This window comes from Helianthus annuus, chromosome 14 (assembly GCF_002127325.2).
Source record: "Helianthus annuus cultivar XRQ/B chromosome 14, HanXRQr2.0-SUNRISE, whole genome shotgun sequence".
In the NCBI taxonomy this organism is placed as follows: domain Eukaryota; kingdom Viridiplantae; phylum Streptophyta; class Magnoliopsida; order Asterales; family Asteraceae; genus Helianthus; species Helianthus annuus.
The window spans coordinates 99,015,742-99,041,295 of NC_035446.2; the positions used below are offsets into that span (position 1 = coordinate 99,015,742).

General features: G+C 39.3%; 1 protein-coding gene, 4 non-coding genes and 1 pseudogene across 5 annotated transcripts; 1 reads left to right on the forward strand and 5 right to left on the reverse strand.

Moving 5' to 3' along the window:
• The first annotated feature begins 4,409 nt into the window (after positions 1 to 4,409).
• LOC110908766 (protein trichome birefringence-like 8) lies at positions 4,410 to 7,920 on the forward strand. Its single transcript, XM_022153743.2, has 4 exons — positions 4,410 to 4,803; positions 6,099 to 6,488; positions 6,571 to 6,729; positions 7,270 to 7,920. The coding sequence occupies exons 1-4, from the start codon at positions 4,430 to 4,432 to the stop codon at positions 7,595 to 7,597; spliced, it is 1,251 nt and encodes a 416-aa protein (XP_022009435.1). The 5' UTR covers positions 4,410 to 4,429; the 3' UTR covers positions 7,598 to 7,920.
• Positions 7,921 to 8,701: 781 nt separating this feature from the next.
• LOC118486816 lies at positions 8,702 to 8,862 on the reverse strand. Its single transcript, XR_004879984.1, has one exon. It is a non-coding gene; the product is annotated as a U1 spliceosomal RNA (small nuclear RNA).
• An 834-nt stretch (positions 8,863 to 9,696) lies between these two features.
• Positions 9,697 to 9,824, reverse strand: LOC118486822 (annotated as a pseudogene).
• A 1,107-nt stretch (positions 9,825 to 10,931) lies between these two features.
• LOC118486815 lies at positions 10,932 to 11,093 on the reverse strand. The gene has a single exon (XR_004879983.1). It is a non-coding gene; the product is annotated as a U1 spliceosomal RNA (small nuclear RNA).
• Positions 11,094 to 12,088: 995 nt separating this feature from the next.
• LOC118486821 lies at positions 12,089 to 12,244 on the reverse strand. The gene has a single exon (XR_004879989.1). It is a non-coding gene; the product is annotated as a U1 spliceosomal RNA (small nuclear RNA).
• A 13,149-nt stretch (positions 12,245 to 25,393) lies between these two features.
• On the reverse strand, positions 25,394 to 25,554 carry LOC118486813. Its single transcript, XR_004879981.1, has one exon. It is a non-coding gene; the product is annotated as a U1 spliceosomal RNA (small nuclear RNA).

Below are 25,554 nucleotides of genomic sequence, written 5' to 3' on the forward strand. Positions count from 1 at the left end.
ATATAAGGCATTCGCCAGAATTTTCTGGGATTTAGGAAGGGCGGTGTCTTTAATGTAGAAACCGCCAATATCAAGGTCGGGAAGAGAACTACGCAAAAGGTCCAACGCACTCTTGTAATCGGAGTCTAAAACATCCCCACCACATTCTCGGAGTATGTGGTCTTGTAAACCCCAAGATTGGGCCCTTGAAGCCACGAAAGCATATGAAGAGGCATCCTCGGCCGTACAAATCCCTAAGCCTCCGAACCGGGTCGGGAGAGAAGCCAACCTCCACTGGAGATCACCAAAAAAGGAACCCCCACAAACAACAATATCCTCTAATGCTCCCCGGAGGCCTTCATCAAAAACAGAGACAGCTCCCCTGACCAAAGAAGGTTGACACGTTCGAAGACCAAACAACAATTTAGCAACACTCATACAAGAACGAAGTAAGAGGAGCTCGCTCTGAGGGTCCCGTAGGCGTTTAAGGCACCTCATCAGCTCGACTGCACAGTTCGCTCTTTTAAGAGCCATACCACTAATAAACTCTGCATCACGACTAACGGCACCCCCCAGGAGTTTCACACCCAGCATCGGCCTCCCAATCCCCTGAGGGAATAAGCCCTCCTGAACCTTTACACCATTGCAGGTTGGCCAAAAAACTTCAGTTTTCTTTATATTAAGTTGAAGCCCTAAGGAAGGACCCTCAGCTCTGATGATATCTAAAGCATTAGCCACTTGGGTGGCATCTCCAATAAGCGTTCCGTCAACTAGGTACCAGGCGTGAAATAGAAGTTTGCAGCGATCCCTTATTCGGTGAACGAGGGGGTGTAGAACAAGGGCAAAAAGGAGGGGCCCCAAGGGATCCCCCTGCTGAACGCCAGTAGAAGACCAAATATACTCATCCCCCACATATAATCTAGCTGGTTGACCATATAAAAAATCGACCCACGTAGAAATAGAAGGACACCTTTTCCTGACCTCGTACAGTAGGGCTGTCCTATCAACCAAATTAAAAGCGTTCGAAAAATCAACAGTAAGCATAGCAAGAGACCCATCTTGGTGGTACTCATTAAGGAACCTGTTCGCACTATGAAGAACGGCCTCTGCCCCACACGGAATCCCTACCCCAAACTGGAAATCGCCAAGGTATTTGGCCATCTCCTTCCCAACACCTTTCATAGCCACCTTGGAGATCACCCTCCTCCAAATCGACCCAACAGCGATAGGCCTAATCCCATTATCCGGTTTGAGAAGAGGTGTAAGAGGAGCAGAAGCAACAAACTCCGCCAGACTCCTCGGGCACCTCCCCCCCCAAGCACAAATTAACCATAGCTGAAGTAGCCCTAAGCAGGCTATCAGCAATCACAGACCCCTCCCCACAAAAAGCATCTAAAAGATGTTGGGCCCTTAAGCCGTCTCTCCCGCACGACGTACCTTTGGGGAAAGATTTAATACACCCGAGCACACAATCGGACTCCACCACAAGAGGAGGCTCAGAAGGCAAGGAGGCAGGCATGGAAGGAGGGGGCATACATGGGTGCTTAGCCACTAAAGCCTCCAGAGTATTCTTATTGAGAGGGGCGACCCCCGAGGAGCATAAAACCTTAACCGCTGCAGTGAAATGACCATCAGCAACCTTACGTAAACATTGTTTCACATTGGTCCCCCCACACTCATTATCATCCTCAGTGCCCTTTTTGATTCCATCGGTAACCCCCCTCGCGGGTTGATCAAACAACGATTGGACAAGAGTGGCAAAACCCTCACGATCACCCCACTGAGCCAAAGACCGCTGGATGCTAAGGCACTGGCCCGTCTTCCTATTGCCCGACCTCTTGTCCTGACGACCAACAGGCTTGAACACCCGCAAGGTGCAACGTGGTAATATCAAAAGTCGAACCCATGCCTCAACGGAATCAGGCATAGCAACCACCTTGTCCAAAGCTGCAGTTAAGACTTGGGCAAATGCCATACGACAACTAAGGGGGATACTTTTAACAGTCTTGATGGGAAGAGAGAAAACACGGTCAAGCAAAGCAATATCTACACCCAACTCTTCCGACGAGGTATCAACGTTTTCAACACCGGGTCTAGTGATGCCAACAATGAAACCCTGTTCATCTCTCTCACCTGGCACAAACCGAATAACCTTATCCTCATGGTGGCATGCCCGACTGAAAGCATGAGGGCACATACACTCACCACATAACCATTGTCCGGACACCCTCAAAGCTTCACAAACAGAGGTAAAAAGATTAAGATCGTCAGCAATTGCACATCTCAAAGAATATTTCCTCTCGTCTGAGCCCAAATGGTGACTCTTGATATGTGCCATTAACCTTGGGAATCCCTTAGCCCCCACCAAGCCATCGGGGCAACAATGAAACCGTCGGAAAGGACAAGGCCAGAAACCGCTACCATTAGAACCAACCATAACAAAACTAAGTAAGCGGAGTCGACACTTAGATAATGTCGCGTACGCCACCACCAATAAAGAAAACCCAACCCAAAAGGAAACGCAGCTGATGGGTCAAAAGGTAATTGAACCACTACGCTAAAAAACCCCAAAGAAATCACCTAGGCATTTCGTCGAACACCTTGCGTGCGAAGAAGAAAAACATAAAAAACTTTTAAGTAGAACAGGTTCTTGATCGGAGCAAAGTGAGACATACATGAGATGGGCTGTTAATGTGGATCTTGGGCCTATAGGAATTAAAACAAAAAAAGGGGGTGGGGATAGGGATCTGGACGAGAGTTCGCAAGAAAGAAGAAAATATAGGAATTAAAACAAAAAAAAAGGGGGTAGGGATTGGGATCTGGACCAAAGTTTGCAAGAAAGAAGAAAACGAGTAGGGGGTGGAGGATTATTGGCTTGAAGAAACAAGATAAAGGAAAATAAAGAAGAAAAACAGGCTTGAACAAGATAGTAAAATTGATGGATAACAGGATCTCAGAAACATAGATTTATTGAAGAAGAAGAAGAAATCGAGTCGTGTCGTAAGAAATTCCTTTGTAGTCTTCCGCTAGAGAAAAACATAAAAATGTGTTTTACCTAAAACGCAATGCACCAAAAACACAAAGAAATGTCTTATCTATAAAACGCAATGGCTAGAAAACACTTAAAAATGTCTCCTTTTTAAAACGCAATGGCCTAAAAAAAACAAAAGAAAGTGTTCTCTCTAAAACGCAATGGACTGAAAACACCTAAAAATGTGTTTTACCTAAAACGCAATGACTAAAAACACTTCAAAAATGCGTTTTTCTAAAACGCAATGGCCAGAAAACACATTAAAATGTCTTAGTTCTAAAACGCAATGGCCTAAAAACACCAAAGAAAGTGTTCTCTCTAAAACACACTGAACCAGCCAGGGGCTCTGCCCCTTGGACCCCGCCAGGGGCGCTGCCCCCGGTCTCCCGCCAAGATCGTAAAACGCAATGACTAAATCAAAAACATAGATCATAAAAATGAAATTAAAGAATTTCTTACATGGATCGAAGTCGGTTTCTTTAACGATTGATGAAATTTGAATGATAGAAACACTTATCAGCGATCGAATCGAACGGATCGAGTGATTCTCTTCAAAATCACAGGAAAAAACGAGATTTTGTATGAAATTAAACTGGGTTTTCTTTAAAAAAGCTGAAGAACGCGTTGATCGGGTGTTTGATTCAATGATTGGTGACGAAAATCGCACTATAATGTAGTGATTATTGAGATATAAAGTGAAGAAATGGTTGAAGATGGTGAGTTTTGAAAATGGTGGTTTTTGAAGTTACTGAGGAGAAGAAGGAAGAAGGAAGGATACGATTAACTAAAATACCCTTCCTCTTTATTTTAAATTTTGTCACATGTCATTATCCTATTACTTCGTATCCTTTCTAACCACAATAAACTTCTTATTTGATCCTCACCCTTTATAAATAATCATTAGTTGTTTATTAATGGTACGTGCTGCAAAATGAATACTTTAGAGAGGACGGGGTGGTGCGTGAAAGTATCACGGCCACCATCCATCACTCGTTATATCGGCCGCCGGTCATAACATTAACGCGTTAATGTGCAACGAAATCATATTTCCGTTATTTTCTTCACGCGTTATGGTTTGGTTTTGTGAGTGGGTTTGTTGGTTGGGGGGAAATTGTTAGGTGTGGTAATGAGTGATGACCACCCCCACTAAAAATGGTTGTGAGTGATGGAAAAATGGTCGATGACATGGCGAAACTTGATTGGTTTTTGTGAGTGATAAATTCTACCACTAGTGAACCACCCCCCTCCCCTTATACATATCATTAGTTATTAATTATTATATAAACAAATACAAAGAATTTAAATATAAATTAAAAATACATCAAGCAAAATAAGAATAAACTACATATTTGACCCTTCTCTACTTTAATAACCAAACAAAACTAATGTTTTCCTCATTCAACCAATCCTCCTCTTCTCATGGATCTTCGTCATGAAACTCAACCCCAAAAAGTATCCCATTTTTTCATTCTACCCCATCCCAATAAAACCTATGCACTCGTCTTCTTCATCACTCTTCTAATCACCTCCATTGTTTTCTGCAACTTCATAACACCCCACCTTCTTCCCTTTGGCTTCTTCAAAACCCTACCCATTAACACACAACTTCAACGACCCACAAACACCTGTGATTATTCATATGGTAAATGGGTTTGGGACGAAACCTACCCGACCCGAAAGTACGATGAAGATTGCCCGTTTCTTGATCCGGGTTTCCGGTGTCACCGTAACGGGCGGCCGGATTTCGGGTATGTTAAATGGCGATGGCAACCACATGGGTGTGATTTACCAAGGTATGGGTTCAATTTAAGTTTTCAATTGGTAGGTATTGTAGATTAATTGTTTATGCATTATTAAACTGCATGCATGGTTTTTTTAATTGTTTTTTAGAATTTTGTTTGGTTAAAATATGAATTTCGAGGTAGCTGTTGATAAATTCTAGGGTTGAAGATTTAATGCTCATAATTTGATGAATGCATTGCATGTTGTAAACATTGTTTTTTTGTTTGTTTGTACCTTTTGTGTGTATTACTATTATATGTAGTTTTTTATTAATTTAGTAGTGGTGTAGCACCCTTTTAGCTTTGTGAATCTCGAGTTAATCAAACCAGTAACACCTTCATCAAATTGGTTTGAGGCAACTAGACTAATTTTACTAGCATTCACATTTTTTTACCCATATTTTGTCTTCATCTATAGATTTTCTCTATTTTGGATCTTCATTATAATCTCCATCTCTATCTTTAAAAATTAAAGTTTTGTGTATAGTAATTCTTTAAATGTATAAATCCAATATTCATCATCTCTATAAAATGCTAGAAAAAAATAATAATAAAATAAGTGTTTATCATTAAGATAGAAGTTGAACTAGACAAGAGGATGTACTCCTTGATAAACTAGTTAAAAGTTAGTTTATGATTTTTTTTATATTTAAATAATTTTATAAACTCTAAAAAAATACAAATATGACGATTTTCACGCCATGCCATTCCGTGAAGGCATGAACTGTAGATGAAGGTCGGTGGGAAAACCAGACATGGGTAAAGACAACACTTACGGACCATGGACAACTTTTACATACGGATTAGTGATGAATATTATTGAATTAAAATTTTGATTGCTCACTATGATAAGTATTTCTAGTTGTGAAGGTAAATTAATTTAATTAGTTAAACAGATGTTTAGACGGTATTAATTTGCTTTCTCCATTATTTATATTCCTAAGCTCATTCTTCATTTATTTTTGAAGATTTCTGCTAACTAGCATGTTTAATTTATGGTATTTAACCTTCTTATTCTGCTTATTATATATAGACTATATATAAAATCACATAAAAAAATTATAAGATTGTATCATAATTGTACTGTAAACATGAGACAGCCATATAGGCCCTATACAACAAAATAATCTCATATTGTATTCGAATCTTACATTTTAACTTTATAGAATCCATTTGATACTGCAAGATTGTCATCTTAATATTTGAACTGAACCGGGTCACATTGTACCATTCCATAAAATTTATACGTGTAAACAGTATAAAAGATCACAAAATTGTAACTGAATATTGCAATCTGTAAATAACAGATTTGATGCACGAGATTTTCTGGAAAGAAGCCGAAATGGACGTATAGTTTTCGCGGGAGATTCCATCGGAAGAAACCAGTGGGAATCCTTACTATGCATGCTTTCACAAGGTGTCTCAAATCATTCAACAATATATGAAGAGCATGGAAACCCCATAACCAAACACAAAGGTTTCCTTTCAATTATGTTTCATGACTACAATGTGACCATACAGTACTATCGAGTGCCTTTTCTCGTGGTCATCGATGATCCACCAGAAAATGCTCCTGAAGAAGTCCGGCGAGCCATTAGGGTCGATAAACTCCATCGGTTCTCTTTGAAATGGGCTGGAGCAGATGTTCTTGTCTTCAGCGCGGGTCACTGGTGGAACAAAGACAAGACACTCAAGATGTTAGTGTTCTATATCTTTCATGTTTATTGATTGAGATTGAAATTGATGGTTTATAGTGATGGTGGTTTTTGGTTTTGTTAGGGGATGGTATTTCCAGGAAGAAGGGATATTGAACATGAAAATGGATGTCATGGAGGCATTTAAGAAGTCTCTTCAAACACTAAAGTCCTGGGCATACAAGAGTTGTGATCCCAAAACGAGCCATATCTTTTTTCGAAGCTTTTCGCCCGTACACTACAGGCAAGTAGCCAATGGGGTTTGGTTAAACGTACCCCTATTTGACTGATTTTATTTTATTTTTTATAAGAAGAAAAAAAAATGAAAAAAACTCTATACACCTGGTATAAGTTGTGGCATATGATCTACACGGCTCATAAAAGATGTAACATATGACTGTCACCCTTTTATACGATCCGTTTAATAAAGTTTGCCCTTTTATAAGGCTAGTATAACGACTTATTTGACACAGGGTAAATTTTTAATAAATGTGAGAGGGAGTATGTTTAGCATAACCCTTAATTAACAACATATGGAAGAGGGTACATTTGTGTTTTTGTTGTACTTCAAATATATAAAAAATAGTTAGAATTTAAACTATTCTAGTGTGTCAAGTGGATGAAAGTCATTCTATTCAAAAGATGGACAAAATGTGTTTATAGGTCGGTCTAGCTAATCCGAATTAGCTTGTTTTGACCCGTTATCCAACTTGTTTTCTGGAACTTTCAGGCTAAATTTGTTAAATTACCTAAGAATAAAGAATTAAGCATGTCATTTGTGCAGGGATGGAGAATGGAACAGCGGCGGTCATTGTGACCGGAGTAAGGCACCTGAAACAAGCTACGTTAATCCAGAAGGTGAACCCTTGAACAATCAAATAATTTTAAATGTGGTCGAAGAGATGGAAGCCACCAAACGAAAAGTCAAATTCTTGAACATTTCATATCTAACAGCAATGAGGAATGATGGTCACCCTTCAAGATACCGTGAGCCAGGTACTCCACAACCGTCTCCACAAGATTGTAGCCACTGGTGCCTACCGGGTGTCCCCGACACTTGGAATGAACTTCTTTATGCTCAACTTTTATCCACTGGATTTAGAGTCAAGTGATCAAATATGCCCTGGTTAAAAGTTTGTACTATGATGGCTCGTATTTGGGCTAGTAATTTACTGGCACATGAACTGAAGTTGACTTAAATGGTTCGAGTATGCACCGATGATGGTTCATGTTGGTTCTTTTATTGAAAGAAAGCAATGGGCAGAAGACTCCAACCCGTGACCTTCAAACCATAGATCACATCAAATACAATCATACACCCTGTTTATTACTCCTGCATAGTGCAGTCCCATGGAACTTCACAATCATAGGAAACATGAACACATTATTTATTCATATGTCGTCGAACGATTGATTTATGGAGTATTTTTTTTAAGTTTGTTTTGCTTCTAGCTCTAGTATCCCAGATTTCTCATGAGTGTAACAAATAGTGGACAGGACTAATCAAACATAAGAATTTTTGACCTCTTGCCAACAAAAGCTAAGTTTGTTTACTTATTAGGAGTGTTAATAAACCGTTGAAACCGAACAAACCAAGATTCAAATTGGCCAGCATGTTTGATATTTTACAGTTTGAAACTTGGTACTGGTCGCTTACTTCTATCATTTAAGCTTTTTCATAAAATGAGTAACATATATATGAGCCATGTTCTTAAAAAGTAATCCATTTAAAGGGTATCCGGTCGATTTCGAAATTCTGATTTGAACAGTTTTATAGGAAACATAGAAATCTTAGCATAAACTAGTCTTCTAGATTTGAACTCTCAACAGTTTTATGAAGTTTGTTAAATTAAGGCATTCATTATTAAACTATAATATCGCGAACGCAAGCCCCCACTGCCACAAATTATGATGTAGGCTCAACCACTTGGGCCGACCTTAGGGGCTGTTTGATAGCCTCTGAAGGTCATTAAGAGGCTACCTCTTAATGGAATCATTAAGAATTTTACCAATGAGAAGATAGAAGAATGTGACATGTGATGATTTACCATTCAGAGGTTACCTCTTAACCATTCAGACTTGAGGTTACCTTTTATTCATTGAGGTTTTAAACCATTAAGAGGTAGCATCTGAATGGCCCTAAGGATAGTTTGAACTCTCAACAGTTTTATGAAGTTTGTTAAATTAAGGCATTCATTATTAAACTATAACATTGTGCAGAGGCTGCGCGAACGCAAGCCCCCACTGCCACAAATTATGATGTAGGCTCGACCACTTGGGCCGACCTTAGGATAGCACCCCTCCCATGTGCAATGGAGGTCACCAACCTAGGCCATGGACCTTTTTGATCACCCATTGACCCCATCCAGGTAAGTGACTTTTCCGGTTCCATCTTTCAACTTTTATCCACCTATCCATCCCTTCATCTTTCTTTTCTCTACCAATGTGGGATCACATTATATGCTAACATTTTTTGTACTCTCTTTATCAAATTGGCATACTAAAAGAATACCCAGGATGCAACTTTTAGCTTTTAGATGGTGATTCAATCGTGTTCGGAGGAACGTAGTCAAGGTTAGACATATTGAGTATTCGATTATACAGTAGTGAAAATTCTCATAATATCACAAACTCAAAAGGTAAACGTGATTTAATAAGCATATATTAATTATAATAGCTGCATAGTTTTCCTGTTAAGGCTCTGTTCGCGTGATAAGCTTCCAATTGCCATGGATTTGTTTTTGCTTCTTTATAAAACAAACCAATCATATGTGACTAGTTTCATTTCTTTTTAAACGATCTTGTTTTATAAATTTTGAAACCTTAATTATATCCTACTTCAGTAGGTCAGTCACATATATGAATACAGTCAATTTATCTACATTTAGTGGATCTAAGCTTAAATTTACACAAAATAGAGCTACAACTAACAAACCGTTTTAAGCTTAATCACAAATTTAGGAATTAGAGTTAGAATTTTATATTTTAACATCAAAATACAAGAAAAAAAATAAGCCGCTTAATGGCTAATACTATAAATAACTTAAATTCTTTTTAGGCCTAGATGAGCCCCTCCCCCCTACTGCAGAAACAAATTAAAATGTTGTCAACAGGACGAATTTGCAAAATGCAAAGACGAAATTTTGAACATAATGAATCTAGCATCAATGAGAAAAGATGTCAAGCTTCGAGACACCATGAGCCAGGTACTGTATAACAAACCTAAGGCTCGGCCACTTGGGCCGACCTTAGGATAGCACCCCTCCTATGTGCAATGGAGGTTACTAACGCAAGATAGGAGCCTTCTTGAACACCCATTGACCCCATCCAGGTAAGTGAGTTTTACATTACCCTCTTTCCCATTTTTCTTTTTTCTCCATCAACCGATGTGGGATGGGTTTAAAATGTACATTTCACTATTCAGACCTACACAGATGGTTTGTTTTCCTGCCTTGTGTGGCTTAAAATTTACAAGGTTTAAGTATATTTTCACATTACCCTCTAATAGTGTAGGTTAGGCATGTTTATCCTCTTGGTAATTGGTTTTAGCCCCACTCCTACCCATGCGCGACAAAAAAAAATCGAACTTATCCATGTTGCGGCCTAGCTAGAGTAAGAATATCAAACAAAAACTCTCAGGCTTGTGCAGCTGGATTTTGCTCTAGTCCTTAATTTATTACTCTAACAAAGCAACATCATGTTGGTCAGTTGCGGCTGTGGTTTTATGCTAGGCATCTCTATGCTGTTGTATCTGCTGACACTAAAGAAGACGTTGGTAATTTAATTTTATTAAGCGATTGCACATACATATCTTCAAGCAACTTTTTATAGTTTAGTAATGAAAAGAATGAACTTACTGATTCGTTTTCAAAAATACAAGTTACAACAGTGACTCGAAAAACAGTGTGAGAAGTTCAAAAAAATGGATTGGATCTCTCTACATATCTGTTCTATTTCAAAAACCAAGTGATCTCTTGTTCGTTAACAAACACCTTCCCAATCTTATATTTTATTATGAAAAGATTAAAAATAAGAGATTAAGAGAGCACCCCGTTACTGTCTCAGGCTAGTTATTATTCTCTGAAAGTGCAACTGTATTCCAGATGTTATATGTTGCTACCAAAACCCGCGTAAGTTGGACCAGTAATCCTAATAGCAGTGTACAAGAGGCTAGACCTACACAAGAACAGTAGTCAGACTTGCCACACTGAATGCGAGGAGGTTCTCCATGTATTATGTAAAGAGAATGTAAGTTGTATTTTGGATTATTTAACAGAATATTTTTTGGCGGAAAAAGACTCTGGACAAGACTAGTGTCTGAGTCTAAACGGCGCAAAGTTTGTCCATTTAAATGAAACTTTAATGTAATGAAACTCTTTACATTTCGGTTCATCTGATCCTAACTAGTAATATTAATATCAGAAAAAAGTTAAATTAGATAATTATGCAGGGGCTGCGCGAACGCAAGCCCCCCACTACCACAAATTATGATGTAGGCTCGACCGCTTGGGCCGACCTTATGGTAGCACCCCTCCTATGTGCAATGGAGGTCACTAACCTAGGCCATGGACCTTCTTGATCACCCATTGACCCCATCCAGGTAAGTGACCTTTCACTTTCCATCTTTCATCTTTTATCCACTTGTCCATCACTTCATCTTTCTTTTCTTTGTCGATGTGGGATCACATTAAATGCTTACTTTTTTTACTTGATCTGTTAGTTTTCAAGGTTTGAGTTTATCATTGTGTGTGTTGTAACTTGTAACCAACAAATCTCTTTATCCAGTTGACATACTAAAAAGCCATAATAAAAAAACAAAATACACCATATCCAAGGCACTAAAAGAAGACCCCGGATGCTTGTCAAAGAAAGATTTGATAATTGTTATGTTCATTCTGTGACCCATCAAGTATGCAAATACCAGCTATGTACGTGTCGTAATGGTGCAAGAGCGGTGTCTCATCGTAGAGGATAAATCGCTGGTCCAGTTATTCATACAGTTAAGAGATACCAATTTCCAAGAATCAGCAAACAAGCCACGCCTGTGGTTATGAGCTAGGGCTTTTTTCGTTTTATGCTAACAAAATTGATGTGGACCGTAAGATTTATAATTGAGTTGTTTTATGCAAGGGTTACGCCTCATTTTATGAAAACTCATACCTTTGAAGGTTGCGCCGAAAGGATGGTTTGCCCGTTTCGTCTAGGCCTTGTGAAATCCGTTTCTTGGTTAGATTACTGGTCGACTTTTGATGTCATCCGGAACATCTTGGGCCGACGTTTATTGTGTTTATTCTTGTAGTGTCAGTGTCTCTTGTGGCCGGGGCTCACCTCATCATTGTTCATGTGAGACGGACATGAATAGTCACGTCATTTGCGTCATGGAAACCTTGCTAAAGACATTGTCTTATCCAAATTTCACTATACCTGTTTGTTCGATTTATGAAGATGCAAATACTAAATTTAGTTTATGTTATAGGTATGGTATACATTTTGTTGTCATATGTGAAAAGAATTTAAGTTTTAATAGATGGGTTATTCAACAAAGAATTGTTTTTTTATGGAAAAAGACTAGACATGACTAATTTAATTGGGTATGTGCTTCAATTGATCCTGACGCGAACGCAAGCCCCCACTGTCACAAATTACGATGTAGGCACGACCACTTGGTCCAACCTTAGGGTTGCACCCCTCCAGAGTGCAATGGAGGTCACTAACCTAGGCCATGGCCATTTTATTCAGCCTCACATCTGTTTTTGTTTTCTCAGCTACATTTTTGTAGAAAGTTACTTTTTAAGGTTTATGCAAAAGCATATCCGGGTGGCATCCTTATGCAAAAGTAAAAAAAAAAATTAGCATCAACCTTTTGTTTTAAACAAAGATAAAAGATTTTTACTTTACAAAACATTGATTAAAACAATATCCCAACAGCTCAGTTTGGTTAATTCAGTTTTGTGAATGTTCCTGACACAAACCCAAACCCAAACCGTAAAGACTATTATCAGAAAGTTTTAAATCGAACATGTTTTTCGCAATGTCGGTGATGGAGAGTGCAAAGTCAAAATTTGAACATAGTGTATCTAACATTGATAAGAAAAAAAAATGCGAAGCCTTCATGGAGCCGTGTTCTCTTCAATCTACACAAGGTTGTAGCGACTCGTCCAATGTCATTGACAACTAGAATGAACTCCTATTGTCACACCCCAACCGATGGCGGAAACATCGGGATGAGACGAAGTGTGTAAAGATTGCTAGAGACGTCATAACACTATGTGACAATATTTAATTAAATTCAAATTTCATTTCAAAACTAAATGTCATACAATATTCAAAAGGAAATAACAACATTGTTTCAACAAATAACATAACAACAAAAGATAGATAAATTTAGGTGTGTATCTAGTCCACCCTAAATTTGTTTCATCAATCATCCATACTTCAATAATCAACCTGCAACATGTATTAAAATAGAGTTTCAATGCAAAAGCAAAGAGCGAGTATACAAGTTTGTTTACATAGCATAATAGAATAAAAACTCATATCCAACATGAACATAATAAAATAGTTTCAGCCATGCTAGTTTACGCAGTCCAAGTGATAGCCCAAGTTTCCAATGCGTTAAAGTACCTAACCCAAAGTTTCACGGGAGGTTAATATGTCTCCTCCTAACAATACCCCTCGACTACAAATGGGGGAGGTGCATTACCCCTATAGCGCTACCATTGTTAAGGCGGAACTACACACAAGGATTAAATGTTCGCATAGCACAAAATAGTCTCAAGTATCACAAGTTTCATGTTTCATGTTTACAAGGATAGAGCATGTTTCAAATAAGTTTCAAGTGTCACGTGCGTTTAATATAGAATACATGTTGCACCCAAAGTGTTTAAAAGTAAAAATGGGTTCGAGTATACTCACGGTGGTTGCAAGCTTTCCCACTTGAAATCTCGCGAGCGAGTTTGGTGGATGGATTAAATTGGAGCACCTAGTCCTTCTACACAAAGAAACGTAGGTGTGTGAGTTTGGCGTATAACGGAAGATTATAATTTGGAGTTTAACATAGCATAAAGTAGGATATCAAAATAATCATCTTTGACTTATTCTCTTATATGACACTACGTAACCACTAGGGTTATATTGTATTTCATGGGTAGTAAGCCCATTAGAATCATATTTGGAGTGTTAAGTCTTAGATGTCATTCTACTACTTTTGTGACAACCCTCACTAAACCAGGTATCCGTACGACTTAATTAACTATTAATTGTTGCCTAATTACTGTGCTTAACTGAGATTTCTGATAAACTGCTACTTGACTGTTGATACTTGTACATATCTGCATCATACTTGGATTTTTCCGTCACTACATTATTTATTTACTGAACATTAGTGACAAACATGATGCACAAAAGCACAGTAGCATTTGAACGGATAACCTATTTGACATACTGATATAGCCAGCATCAGGCAGACACTGCCTCTAAAGGCCTGAATGAGCCAGAAATATTTTACTACACCCGTAGTGTGTGTAGGGATACAAGGGTTGTATAATTGCGTCTCTAGGAATAAGATATAGAGATTGGATGTGCCTAAAACATATTTTAAGCACAAAACACAGCACTTTTATCAACACACTAGCTTCTAGCTAATTAATAAAGTGCCAAAACATGAGGAATTATTCCTGACACTTTGCAGAATAAATTGTGTCGCTAAAAATATTATTTAAGAATAAATTATATTTTGGAATGAGAAATAAAATATATTAAGTGAGACTTAATATTATAAACACGCATGTATTAATTCCCCCATCCTTGGGAAGGAGATTTACTACCAAATATATACAAGGAACGGTTGTCTAACTGTTTCCCGAAAATTTAAACTATAAAGCTAAAGCACGGCCATCCGTCTAATAGAATTAGCACATGTAGGTCGTTGCACAGCTTTCGGACATTTGGAGTGCTTGATTTAGCTACGCACTGACTGTGAGTTCATGTCCCCCTTTTCTCTTAACTGTTTTCAGTTTTATAAACTGCGGGGGTGAAATACATGTTACTATGATTTTGAATACTTGATACATGGTATGGTTAGCGTAAGGAGGTTTACTACTTAGATCATGTGAGTGGGTAGGCACAACTTGAGGCCATTAATCCTCGTAGTAGGACCGAGGGACAGGAGCGGTAGATCTATCTGGGTGTAGCGAGCCCAGCCCCAGGTCCAGCATAACGGACCTCGGGGTGACTTAGTGCCCGACGCATAAATTCGCTAGGTTTGAGTCATCCCTACTTGCACTTCACACATATCAATGGCCTTGCAAACCATTGGTGATCTCTTTTTCCTTATTTGCTACATACCAGGTTTTTGATAAAGATAAAGGTTTGTTACGCACTTTCGCATGAACTCACTCAACATTATTGGTGATTTTTCAACTTACATGTATTTCAGGAAACTAACGATCTGGCGCGGTATGGCTTGTTTTCCGCTGCATTAGGCCCGAGGTCATCCAGGGTTCGAGGCTTGTGACTCTTTCCTGGACAAGTCACAGTCCCTGAACCATGTTTACTTTAAGTTTGCATTTGTAATGTTTAGACAAAGTTATGGTTGTTGGGTGTTAACCCGTTAAGACAATGTTTTAATTATTATTATCAATGGATGATCTTGCATATTTTAATTCATATAGCTTGTTATGATTAAGCTATGGTATTAAGAAGTCACACCAAATTAACCACGCTTCCGCAAAGCCAGGGTGTGACAACTTTAACATATAAACACAAGTTTAATATTAAAGGTTCGAATGTGTGTGTATATATATTTAAGTATTACATATTACTAAGTTCAATATTTCAAGTAGGAGGTAGAAGATTAATATCTTCGTTTAGGCACCTCGAGTCATTCATGAATGTCATGTATGGGGTAGGAAGAACATGCTTCCATTTAGGGACCCCTTAAATGTTCACCACTTCTCTTGATGTAAAGACAACCAAGGAGGGACACGAACTAGGTTTAATACAAGTATGTAAATAATCTAAGCTAAAAGAAATCATCAAATCATGTGAGGATTTTATGTTGGAACAACCCAAGTTGTTCTACAATCACTCATTCATCAAGGTCTAAGCTTGAGTAAAATACCCTAACAAAACAGAAAGTTTATGAGGTTTAATCCTCTGATTTAAGTGTCTCAACCATGTTTTTAAGCTTAACCAACCATAAGAGGGGTTGTAAGCATTAGGACATTGGTTTGAGTTGTGTTAAACACAAGTTGGATGAAGTTTGCATAAGATGTAACAAAACAGAAAGTTTTTGGTCAATTTCGGAGCAATTCCAGGTCTGATTTCTCCAAGGAGAAGTCAAGGAATCAAACTCCATGATTAATCAAGCAAATAGGAAGAAGAATCAAGTGTTTTCATCAAGAAATGAGCAAGTTATACCAAGTTTAGTGTAGAGGTATGAATCTGTCCGAAAATGCAGATTCTTGCTGGAACTTGAGAGTGTTTTTGAGAGATTTGAGTGTGATGAAAGTGTCCAAGTGTTTGGAGGACCTTGGGTACTTATAGGGAGGTGATTAGGGTTAATTAGAGGTGTTTACAAGAGCCAAAACTCGGTTTAAACAAGGAAATCCCGCTCAAACACGAAGCTGGTCGCGACTGTCCACCTTTTCTGCAGACCTGAGCCTCATGCGGCCCGCCTGGGATATCCAGGTAAGGTAATGCGGGCCGCGAGCCCTTTGTGGTTAGGAAACAAGTTTCATTTTTTTTACATTTTGGCCCCTATAGTTGTGTAGTTGATGTTTTTAGGTGTTTTAAGGGCCATTCTTGTCACAAAAGCATAGATTAGGATAAATCCAAGTATAATTAAGCGTATAAATCTCAAATCAAGTGTCGTTCTCCTTCAAAATACGTTCAATGCATACGTTTAGTTTAATTACAAGTTTCGCACATAGTTTCCAAGAATCACGATTAAACATAGATTGATTCACCAAATCGAACATACGAGCATACATAGAATGCGTATAACATAGATGTAACAAAATATAAGCTTCATTAATGATCCAAGTCTCGGTTTGATAATGATTACAAGGAATGAAACGATAACAAGAATATAAAGTTTCCAAAAATAGAAATACGAACAAAACTTTCTATAAATGGAAAGTACAAAAGAGCCGGGCGTTACAGTCTCCCCTCCTTTAGGAAATTTCGTCCCGAAATTTAGGAAGACGCAGGGAAAAGATGAGGATACTTTGACTTCATATCCTTTTTGAGTTCCCAAGTAAATTCGGCGCCACGTTTTCCTTCCCACCTAACCTTGACGATAGGAATCTTACTGCGCCTTAGTAACTTGACTTGCTGATCCACGATTTCTACAGGTTTTTCCACGAAATGCATAGTTTCGTTGATTTGAAGATCTTCGAGAGGAACTTGAAGTCCTTCATCAGCGAGACATTTCTTTAGGTTAGAGACGTGGAACGTTGGATGAACGTTGTTGAGCTCTTGAGGTAGATCGAGTCGATAAGCCACTTTACCAATCCTTTCGAGTATCTTGAAAGGACCAACATAGCGAGGGGCAAGTTTTCCCTTTTTACCAAAACGAACCACCCCTTTCCAAGGAGACACCTTGAGAAGAACGTGGTCACCAACGTTGAATTCCATAGGTTTGCGTCCCTTGTCAGCGTAGCTCTTTTGACGACTTTGAGCCTTGAGTAGATTGTCACGGATTTGAAGAATCTTATCCGTTTCTTCTTGTATGATCTCAGGGCCAGTAAAATGTTTGTCACCAATCTCGTGCCAGCTTAAAGGAGATCGGCATTTGCAACCATACAATGCCTCGAATGGAGCCATTTGAATACTGGAGTGATAGCTATTGTTGTACGAGAACTCGATCAAAGGTAAGTGCACATCCCAACTACCACCAAAGTCAATGACACAAGAACGGAGCATGTCCTCTAGGGTTTGGATAGTACGTTCAGTCTGTCCATCTGTTTGAGGATGAAAGGCCGTACTAAGATTTAAATGAGTACCCATAGCGGACTGAAAAGTTTGCCAGAGACACGAAGTGAATCGACCATCACGATCAGAAATGATGTCGAGAGGAACACCATGATGGCGTATGACTTCATTGGTATAGACACGAGCAAGTCGTTCAACCTTGAAATCCTCGCGAATGGGAATGAATTGTGCGGACTTAGTCAAACGATCAATGACTACCCAAATGCTATCGTAACCAGAAGGTGTACGTGGGAGTTTAGTTATAAAGTCCATCGCAATGCTATCCCATTTCCAAACGGTCGTTGATGCTCGGCTTTGACTTTCGAACAGGTAAGACACTTGGAAACGTACACAGCAATGTCTCTCTTCATACCAGGCCACCAATAGGATGTACGTAGATTATGGTACATCTTGTCAGCGCCAGGATGAATTGAGTACTTAGATTTGTGTGCTTCGTTCATGATAAGGTCACGAAGATTGTCACGATCTGGTATCCAAACGCGATCGCAACAATAGAGGAGACCATCAGGTTTTGAAACGAGTTGACTTTCAGATGCTCCACGTATTTCTACAGCCATGGAACCTTCATTGATAGATGAGTACTGCGCTTCACGAATGCGATTGTGAAGATCGCTCGAGATATGAAAACAACGAGTGACATCTACATGAGCCTTACGACTAAGTGCATCGGCCACGACATTCGCCTTACCAGGATGGTAGCGAATCTCGCAGTCGTAGTCGTTGAGTAATTCCACCCAACGTTGCTGACGCATATTGAGTTCTTTTTGGTCAAAGATGTGTTGTAGGCTCTTATGGTCAGTGAAAACCACACACTTTGTACCATATAGGTAGTGTCGCCAAATCTTTAACGCAAAAACAACTGCGCCAAGCTCGAGGTCATGGGTAGTATAATTCTTCTCATGTAATTTGAGTTGACGAGAGGCGTAAGCGATGACTTTGTCTCGTTGCATGAGCACACAACCAAGACCACGATTCGAGGCATCACAATACACCACGAAATCATTATTCCCATCAGGAAGAGCGAGGATAGGAGCGTTGCAGAGCAAGTCCTTGAGAGTTTGAAAAGATTCCTCTTGCTCAGGACCCCAAGCAAAAGGTTTCTCTTTTTGAGTCAACGAAGTGAGAGGGACGGCGATTTTTGAAAAGTTCGAGATGAACCGACGGTAATAACCCGCCAATCCTAAGAAAGAACGGATTTCAGAAGGAGATTTAGGCGCGGTCCAATTCTTCACGGCTTCGATTTTTGAAGGGTCGACATGGATTCCTTTTTCACTAAGAACGTGCCCAAGGAACTGAACTTCTTTGATCCAAAACTCGCATTTAGAAAACTTAGCATATAAACGTTCAGTACGCAAGAGTTCAAGGATAAGGCGAAGATGACGCTCATGATCGGCTCGAGACTTAGAATAAATGAGAATATCATCAATGAAGACGATCACGAAGCGATCCAGATAAGGCTTACAAATACGATTCATGAGATCCATGAACACAGCGGGTGCGTTGGTCAAACCAAAAGGCATAACCACGAACTCGTAATGTCCATAGCGAGTGCGAAAGGCGGTTTTGGGAACGTCCTCTTCGAGGACTCGAAGTTGGTGATAACCAGAACGAATATCGATTTTGGAGAAACAGGTAGCGCCTTGAAGTTAATCAAAGAGGTCGTCGATACGCGGAAGGGGATAACGATTTTTTACGGTGAGTTAATTGAGCTCACGATAGTCGATACACATGCGGAAAGAACCATCTTTCTTTTTAACGAAAAGCACAGGAGCACCCCATGGAGAGGTACTTGGACGGATAAAACCCTTATCGAGGAGTTCTTGAAGCTGAGAAGACAATTCTTGCATTTCGGAAGGTGCAAGACGATAAGGAGCCTTGGCAACAGGAGTCGCACCAGGTACGAGGTCAATACGAAAATCAACAGATTGAGGAGGAGGAGGACCGGGTAGATCTTCAGGAAAGACGTCAGGGAAGTCGCGCACCACTGGAACATCACTTAAACTTTTTCCCTTGCCCTTTTCTTCCACGACGTGGGCTAAAAAGGCAAAGTACTGTTTGCGTAAGTACTTGTTCGCTTGTGTGCAGGACATCAATTTTAGTCCCTTTGAAGGTCGGTCTCCATAAACGTGCAAAACGTCACCGGATGGAAGAGGTAAGCGAACGAATTTCTCGTGACAAGCGATTTCAGCATGATTCTTTTGAAGCCAATCCATGCCTATGATGACGTCGAAACTACCCAATTGCATGGGTATAAGATCGATAGAGAAAGCATGCTCGTTAAGAGTAAGACGACAATCGAGGAGAATGGAATCGACTAAGATAGACTTGCCATTGGCGACTTCAACGGAAAACGACTTAGGTAGCTTAGAGCGTGTGCAATTTAACAATGATTCGAATTCTAAGGACACAAAGCTTTTGTCCGCACCAGTATCAAATAGTATCGAAGCATAAAGATAGTTAACAAGAAACGTACCGTTAACGACATCATTGTCGTTGCGTGCTTGATTCGCGTTTAGGTTGAAGGCGCGTCCACGAGGAAGTTGTTGCTGCTCTTGATTCCATTGTGGGCATTGAGGACGAAGATGACTAACATCCCCACATTTGAAACAAGCTCTAGCGGGTCTTGCGTTTTGAGGAGCAGGTAGGGCTTGTTGCGCTTGCTGGGCTTGCTGAGCTTGCTGAGCTGGTGGTGCTTGTTGTGGTTGTTGGCGACAAAAATTGATAGTATGACCATAACGGTTGCAATTGCCACAACGACGGCACCTAGCATTGACGGGATGATGGAAATTACAAGTGGCACACTTGGGGTGAATCCCAGTGTACGACCTTTGGGTGTTATCAGGAGCAACAGGGTCCGGGTTAACAGGCGGCACAATCGCGTTACAAACGGGGTTGGATTGCTTTCGCTTCTTTCCCCTATTGTTATTCGATTGTTGGGTGATTTGATTGGCTGGCTTCGAAGGAACGAGGTTTGCGGCTTGCTTATCGCGGACACGGTTGTTGTTCAAGGATGCGGCCAAACGGTAAATGTCTTCGATGCTATCGAGTTTGGCTTCCTCGATTGTGTCACGCATACTAGGGGGTAAACCATTGATGTACTTGCTTTTCTTGCGATCAGGGGTCGAGACAAGGTGAGGGACAATGAAACAGGGTTGTTTGAAACGGGTGGTGTAGGCTAGGTTGTCATCACCAATCTGCTTTAATACCCAAAACTCTTCCTCCAACTTTCGTTGCTCATGCGGAGGACAAAACTCATCCATCATTAGAGCCTTAGTCTCTTCCCATGTCAAAGCATATGCCAGCTCGTTCGAACGGATGTTTCTTTCATTCGTCCACCATTCGAGAGCTCAGGCTTGGAATACCCCAGTCACGCTTCGCGTCTTGAGCTCATCGGGGCACTCGCTATTGATGAATGTGACCTCTATGCTGTCAAACCACTCGAGCATGGTGGTCACCCCATCATTGCCAGTGAATGGCTTTGGATTGCACGATGAAAAGTGCTTGAAGTTGAACGAGACGGGCTTGCGTGCTTCAACCTTAGAGTCGACGGAAAAGTGAGGAGTTTCAGAGGCTCGAATCTCGGAAATGACCTTTGGGACGACGCGAGCAAATTGATCGGCCATGAAAGCCATCATCTTCTTTGTGGAGCGAGACTTTGACTTCTTAGACGCGTTGGAGTGACGAGAAGACATCTAAGATTCAAAAGAACGAATAGGTGAGACTTGGTCATAATGTTTGTTTAAGAAAACGAAATTGATCACATAGCATAAAGGTTCACATATCATAAAAGGTTCACATAGCATAAAAGGTTCAAGTTGATTCTCATAGCATAAAAGGTTCAATTTGATTCACATAACATGAAAGTTTCAATTTGATTCACATAACATAAAAGTTTAAACGTTTCATATAGCATAGTCATGAATTCCACATAGCATAATATGAATAAACGAAAGCATTGTAAATTTAGTTTGTTTCACGAGGGATTATTATTGTTTGTGATTGCGATAACGTGCGAAATGATTAAAACGACATTTGGAAAATGAATGAACGTTCAAGTATAAATCACATATAAATTGAGATACATAAAAGAGAGGCTCAATAAAACATTGGATTGTTTCGGGTAGAGAAACGTCGACTATTCCAAAGTGGGTCGAAAGTTCTTTCGATTTAGAGATATTGTGCTTTGGCCTATAAGTAAGATACTCTCGTCGAGAAGCGATTAATGGTATCTTACCCTTCCGGTTACTACACATCTCTAAATGATTGAAACATTCAGGACTTTGGCGAGAATAAAAATCGAGGAATGGGACTTAATCAACGAGATGCGGGTTTCACCCCTAACTTGACAATTTCGTACCCTAAATGTGGTTGGTACTCGTCGATCAAAATAAAATTTTGACACTTTGACGAGGATCCACTAGAGTTGAAATGGAAAATACCATTAAGTTGTGGATGTCACTTCTAGCTTAATGGTGAAATTTCGTGCAAATATAGTTTAAAGGTAGAATGAGAGTCGTTTACCAAATTGTGGGTTTCACGCCTATTATGGTAAATTCTTCTCGTTGGTGTTACAAGAGCATAAAAATAGCATAAGTGTATTAGTGTTAGCCTTACGAAAGGCACATAAATTTAATAGGAAGTATAGCTAGGAAGCATGCATGGTAGAGCACAAAAGTTTTAAACAACAAATAAGAGGCAAAATTCCTAGAACTATAGATTAGGGCAAAAGCATGGCAATTTTCCTAATTCCCTATAGTTATGGCTCTGATACCAATCTGTCACACCCCAACCGATGGCGGAAACATCAGGATGAGACGAAGTGTGTAAAGATTGCTAGAGACGTCATAACACTATGTGACAGTATTTAATTAAATTCAAATTTCATTTCAAAACTAAATGTCATACAATATTCAAAAGGAAATAACAACATTGTTTCAACAAATAACATAACAACAAAAGATAGATAAATTTAGGTGTGTATCTAGTCCACCCTAAACTTGTTTCATCAATCATCCATACTTCAATAATCAACCTGCAACATGTATTAAAATAGAGTTTCAATGCAAAAGCAAAGAGCGAGTATACAAGTTTGTTTACATAGCATAATAGAATAAAAACTCATATCCAACATGAACATAATAAAATAGTTTCAGCCATGCTAGTTTATGCAATCCAAGTGATAGCCCAAGTTTCCAATGCGTTAAAGTACCTAACCCAAAGTTTCACAGGAGGTTAATATGTCTCCTCCTAACAATACCCCTCGACTACAAATGGGGGAGGTGCATTACCCCTATAGCGCTACCATTGTTAAGGTGAAACTACACACAAGGATTAAACGTTCGCATAGCACAAAATAGTCTCAAGTATCACAAGTTTCATGTTTCATGTTTACAAGGATAGAGCATGTTTCAAATAAGTTTCAAGTGTCACGTGCGTTTAATATAGAATACATGTTGCACCCAAAGTGTTTAAAAGTAAAAATGGGTTCGAGTATACTCACGGTGGTTGCAAGCTTTCCCACTTGAAATCCCGCGAGCGAGTTTGGTGGATGGATTAAGTTGGAGCACCTAGTCCTTCTACACAAGGAAACGTAGGTGTGTGAGTTTGGCGTATAACGGAAGATTATAATTTGGAGTTTAACATAGCATAAGGTAGGATATCAAAATAATCATCTTTGACTTATTCTCTTATATGACATTACGTAACCACTAGGGTTATATTGTATTTCATGGGTAGTAAGCCCATTAGAATCATATTTGGAGTGTTAAGTCTTAGATGTCATTCTACTACTTTAACATATAAACACAAGTTTAATATTAAAGGTTCGAATGTGTGTGTATATATATTTAAGTATTACATATTACTAAGTTCAATATTTCAAGTAGGAGATAGAAGATTAAGATCTTCGTTTAGGCACCTCGAGTCATTCATGAATGTCATGTATGGGGTAGGAAGAACATGCTTCCATTTAGGGACCCCTTGAATGTTCACCACTTCTCTTGATGTAAAGACAACCAAGGAGGGTCACGAACTAGGTTTAATACAAGTATGTAAATAATCTAAGCTAAAAGAAATCATCAAATCATGTGAGGATTTTATGTTGGAACAACCCAAGTTGTTCTACAATCACTCATTCATCAAGGTCTAAGCTTGGCATGACTTGTGGGTAAAATACCCTAACAAAACAGAAAGTTTATGAGGTTTAATCCTCTGATTTAAGTGTCTCAACCATGTTTTTAAGCTTAACCAACCATAAGAGGGGTTGTAAGCATTAGGACATTGGTTTGAGTTGTGTTAAACACAAGTTGGATGAAGTTTGCATAAGATGTAACAAAACAGAAAGTTTTTGGTCAATTTCGAAGCAATTCCAGGTCTGATTTCTCCAAGGAGAAGTCAAGGAATCAAACTCCATGATTAACCAAGCAAATAGGAAGAAGAATCAAGTGTTTTCATCAAGAAATGAGCAAGTTATACCAAGTTTAGTGTAGAGGTATGAATCTGTCCGAAAATGCAGATTCTTGCTGGAACTTGAGAGTGTTTTTGAGAGATTTGAGTGTGATGAAAGTGTCCAAGTGTTTGGAGGACCTTGGGTACTTATAGGAAGGTGATTAGGGTTGATTAGAGGTGTTTACAAGAGCCAAAACTCGGTTTAAACAAGGAAATCCCGCTCAAACACGAAGCTGGTCGCGACTGTCCACCTTTTCTGTAGACCTGAGCCTCATGCGGCCCGCCTGGGATATCCAGGTAAGGTAATGCGGGCCGCGAGCCCTTTGTGGTTCGGAAACAAGTTTCATTTTTTTTACATTTTGGCCCCTATAGTTGTGTAGTTGATGTTTTTAGGTGTTTTAAGGGCCATTCTTGTCACAAAAGCATAGATTAGGATAAATCCAAGTATAATTAAGCGTATAAGTCTCAAATCAAATGTCGTTCTCGTTCAAAATACGTTCAATGCATACCTTTAGTTTAATTACAAGTTTCGCACATAGTTTCCAAGAATCACGATTAAACATAGATTGATTCACCAAATCGAACATACGAGCATACATAGAATGCGTATAACATAGATGTAACAAAATATAAGCTTCATTAATGATCCAAGTCTCGGTTTGATAATGATTACAAGGAATGAAACGATAACAAGAATACAAAGTTTCCAAAAATAGAAATACGAACAAAACTTTCTATAAATGGAAAGTACAAAAGAGCCGGGCGTTACACCTATGTTCTCGACTTTTATCTAGAGATGTTGAGTCGAGTGATCAAGAGATGTTGGTTTAGACATTTCTACAATGATGGCACTTATTAGAGCTAGTAGTCAATATATAATATTTTATGGATTTGTGTTCTTGAAGTTTAAGATATAATTAAAATGGAAGGAATGAAATATTATATATATCCTCCTTCACATGCAGGATCAGATTCAGGGAGGTAAATGGGCTCAAAAGGTGATTAGAGGTATTATATATATCGCCTGTTGGGTCTTATGGAAGTTAAGGAACGAAAAAAAATTTCAAGGCTCTAATCCTAAGGTGGTTGATGCAGTTGCGGTGGTTAAGTCCTGGTCTTTTTTGTGGTTAAAAAACAGGTCTAAGTTTGGTAGTCTAGATTGGAAAAAATGGGTTTGTAACCCTCTGTATATGTTGTAAGTGGTTTTTGTGGCGGTCCTTGTTTTGAGGGCTCGCCCGTGTTTCTAATGAAGTTTTCTGTTCAAAAAAAATATATTAATAATCGTTATGAGATGTTTGTCAAAAACCTTCCTTAGGTTCTAATTCCACACCTATGCAGAGTATATATTGATTTTAGGTGGCTTAAAATTCAAACTTGTCCATGACAGGTTTTAGCGTTTTTACTCTAACTTACAACTTTTTTCAAAATAGATGCCGAAAGTCCGAAACATTAGACTAACAATTGTGCAGGGGGCTGCGCGAACGCAAGCCCCCACTGCCACAAATTATGATGTAGGCTCGACCGCTTGGACCGACCTTAGGGTAGCACCCCTCCTAAGTGCAATGGAGGTCACTAACCTAGGCCATGGACCTTCTTGATTGCCCATTGACCCCATCCAGGTAAGTGC

What these genes read in the sequence shown, in the direction of transcription:
- LOC110908766 (XM_022153743.2), top strand. Translation starts at nt 4,430, where the DNA reads ATGGATCTTCGTCATGAAACTCAACCCCAAAAAGTATCCCATTTTTTC. An exon ending in CATGGGTGTGATTTACCAAG is followed by an intron (nt 4,804 to 6,098) that starts GTATGGGTTCAA and finishes TGTAAATAACAG; the next exon opens with ATTTGATGCACGAGATTTTC. An exon ending in TTTTCGCCCGTACACTACAG is followed by an intron (nt 6,730 to 7,269) that starts GCAAGTAGCCAA and finishes TCATTTGTGCAG; the next exon opens with GGATGGAGAATGGAACAGCG.